The 3,055-nt window shown below is 44.9% G+C and overlaps 1 protein-coding gene across 14 annotated transcripts in view; it reads right to left on the reverse strand.

The window, feature by feature from the left end:
* Positions 1-3,055, reverse strand: part of EVI5 (ecotropic viral integration site 5) — a 222,915-nt gene that overhangs the window by 131,508 nt on the left and 88,352 nt on the right. For 12 of the 14 annotated variants that reach the window (XM_014550019.1, XM_014550018.1, XM_014550017.1 and 9 more), the window contains exon 6: positions 1,391-1,516. The exons of the other annotated variants lie outside the window; for them this stretch is intronic. In XM_014550019.1, coding sequence (XP_014405505.1) covers positions 1,391-1,516 — 126 coding nt within the window. The remainder of the gene's footprint in view (positions 1-1,390; positions 1,517-3,055) is intronic. 14 annotated transcript variants of the gene reach the window in all.

The following is a 3,055-nucleotide window of genomic DNA, read 5'->3' on the forward strand; positions in this document are numbered from 1 at the left end:
TGGGTCAAAGAACCCCAGAGCTTCCAAAAGAAGGCCTAAGGCTCGTCAGCTGCCTGCATTGCTTCACAGCTGTGCCTCATCTAGGCACCTCCAAACCCCAAAGAGGAGGAATCTGCAGATCTCTCCATAGCTCCTGCTGGGTAGCCTCAGGCAGTGGCTGACTTTGCACCTCCTTGGAGATCCAAAAGCCAGTGTACCCAGGGGGCCGAGTGAGACCACACCAGATTACAGCTCTTCAGATCCATAAAAGACACACTCAGGGGGCAGACTCAGTGAGCACCAAAGCCCCACTGAAGCAAGTCCTGCCCCATAAGGGTGTTTCCAGCACAGCAGTTCTCCCATTGTAGACACAACTGGTTCTCACAGCCAATTGGTCTGGAGGTCAATTCCTCCCAGCGATATCAACAGCGATCAAGGCTTAACTACAACCAGACTGTGCACACAGCCCAAAAAGGGGTGCACCAAGAGTGTCCACATCAGGTGACTGGAGAGGCTGAGCCACTGGGCACTATAGGACACCTGGCACACAAACCCACTAAGTGGAGGGGAGCTATGGGGAGAAAAAAGAGGAACAACTGTAATAATCTGAATAAAGACTTATTTAAATAAAATAAAATAAATAAAACTTTAAAAAATTTTTTTAGAAAAAGATTAAAAGCTAGCAAAATGTAAGGTAAAAAGGGAAAGGCATGCCCTGACCGGTGTTTCTCAGTGGTTAGAGAGTTGGCACACCAAAGGGTCACCAATTCCCAGTCAGGGGCACACACCTGAGTTGCAGGTTCAATGCCCAGTCCCTTGGTTGGGATGAGAGCCAGAGGCAACCAATCGATGTGTCTCTCACATCGATGTTACTCTCTCTTTTTCTCTCCCCCCACTTCCACCCTCCCTCCCTTCCACTCTCTCTAAAAGTCAATGGAAAAAATATCCTCAGGTGAGGATTAACAAAAAAAAGGGCGGGGGGAAGGCAGGGGAGAGGACTGAAAGAGACAGAAGAAGTAATCTCAAAGGGAATGAACTAACATCAGTGTCATGATGTCATAGGCTCCTGCAAGAGAGCATGGTCTACACGTAACAATAATAGGATATAATAGGTCATAAGGAAACGTATGCATTTCAGCAATGGGGTTATGATACATTTAGCACATATGCTTAAGGTTTGAATGTGAAAATTGCAGTCAAGTTCCAGACTGTGATAGTGCAGGTATCTGCAGATAATGCCTAAATGAAAAGTAGGTCTAAATTGTATTAATCAACCAACAAATCATCGTGTGATTAAAACACTAATTTTTTTCAATTGCTGTAATGCTTTGAACATTAAATATGCTCAGGTGTCACTCAAACCAAGATGACAAAATATAAAGGCAATATGCCTTTAACACTACACTTTTACCTGAATCATGCATTCAAACTGGTACATACAAAGGCCCAATTCTGCCATACTTGGTTTAAAAAGTTCACGAAGTCTATAATCTTGCATTAATTTAACAAATACACAGAAGGCTTCTTCTTCTGGCATCTACATTAGGAGAAAAAAGCAACATTAGGTTAATGTTCTGTGATACACAAGTAAGTTAAAGTCTGTTTAAAGTAAGTACCCATCCAACTACAAACACTGTTTTGAGTGGCCATGTGATACAATGTCAAGATCAACAGACTAAAAATCAGAAGGTTTAACCTCCCATATATCACAGCGAATGAAAAGTTAGACAAATCTAACAACCTCTGAGACTAACAGTCTCACTTGCTAGATACCTCTCTCTCTCTCTCTCTCTCTCTCTCTCTCTCTCTATGCCAGTCAACAAAATAAATACAATTGCTATACTCAGTGACTTTGTACTTTCTAGTGGGGCGAGAGGACAATGTATGAAGAAATCAATTAATATATGTCAGATGGCTATGAGTGCTATTAAAATAAAACAAAGTAGAGTAACAGGAAAAGCTGGGGAGATGCTATTTACTTTCCCTACCTAGGTCAAGGAAAGTGCCTTGATAACATTTGAGCAGAATACTGAAGGGAACAACTGAGGAAAACAGTTCTAGGAGAATAATATAAAGGCCTTGAAATGGAATCAAGATTGGCATGCTCAAGGAACAGCAAACAGGGGACTAATAAAGTATGTCTAAAGAGCAACTACTAACACAATGTAGCTCTGCAGCTGAAAGAAGCCGGCGTCATCGACAGAAAATGTCTGAAGACCAACGTGCCTCTGAAGCTGAAAGAAGGCAGCGTCAGCAACAGAATGTATCTGAAGAGCAATTATTGGCACAACGTAGCTCTGAAGCCAAAAGAAGCTGGTGTCATCAACAGAAAATGTCTAAAGACCAACGTGACTCTGAAGTTGAAAGAAGGCGGCGGCGCCGACAGAATATGTCAAGAGAATAGTCATCAACAAGTACACGGGGGTGGCTCCACCAAGGGTCCTGCGGCTCCGTGAGGCTGGATGCTGCATCTGTCTGCATGGGCGCAGGCAGGTCTGCATCTCGCAGGATTTTGAGGCACATGCAAGTGGGCGGGGACTTGACTCTGGGTCTCCTGGCGCAGGCGGACTTGACACTGTGTCCTCGTGGGTGCTGGCCCAGACTCTGACAGCAGGGAGGAGAGAGTCCCATCCCCCACAGGATCAGCCAGAATCAGCTGTTGGTCAGCCAGCTCTCGGCGTCCTGACAGCCAGGACTCTCATTCACCTGCATCCCAGACCCTGACAGCAGGGAGGTGGGAATATGTCTAAAGAGCAACTACTAACACAATGTAGCTCTGCAGCTGAAAGAAGCCGGCGTCATCGACAGAAAATGTCTGAAGACCAACGTGCCTCTGAAGCTGAAAGAAGGCAGCGTCAGCAACAGAATGTATCTGAAGAGCAATTATTGGCACAACGTAGCTCTGAAGCCAAAAGAAGCTGGTGTCATCAACAGAAAATGTCTAAAGACCAACGTGACTCTGAAGTTGAAAGAAGGCGGCGGCGCCGACAGAATATGTCAAGAGAATAGTCATCAACAAGTACTACCAATACCAGTAGGAACTGCCTTCTCAGCGAAAATGGAGTACATGAGGATG

This window comes from Myotis brandtii, unplaced genomic scaffold (genome assembly GCF_000412655.1).
Source record: "Myotis brandtii unplaced genomic scaffold, ASM41265v1 scaffold58, whole genome shotgun sequence".
Taxonomy (NCBI): domain Eukaryota; kingdom Metazoa; phylum Chordata; class Mammalia; order Chiroptera; family Vespertilionidae; genus Myotis; species Myotis brandtii.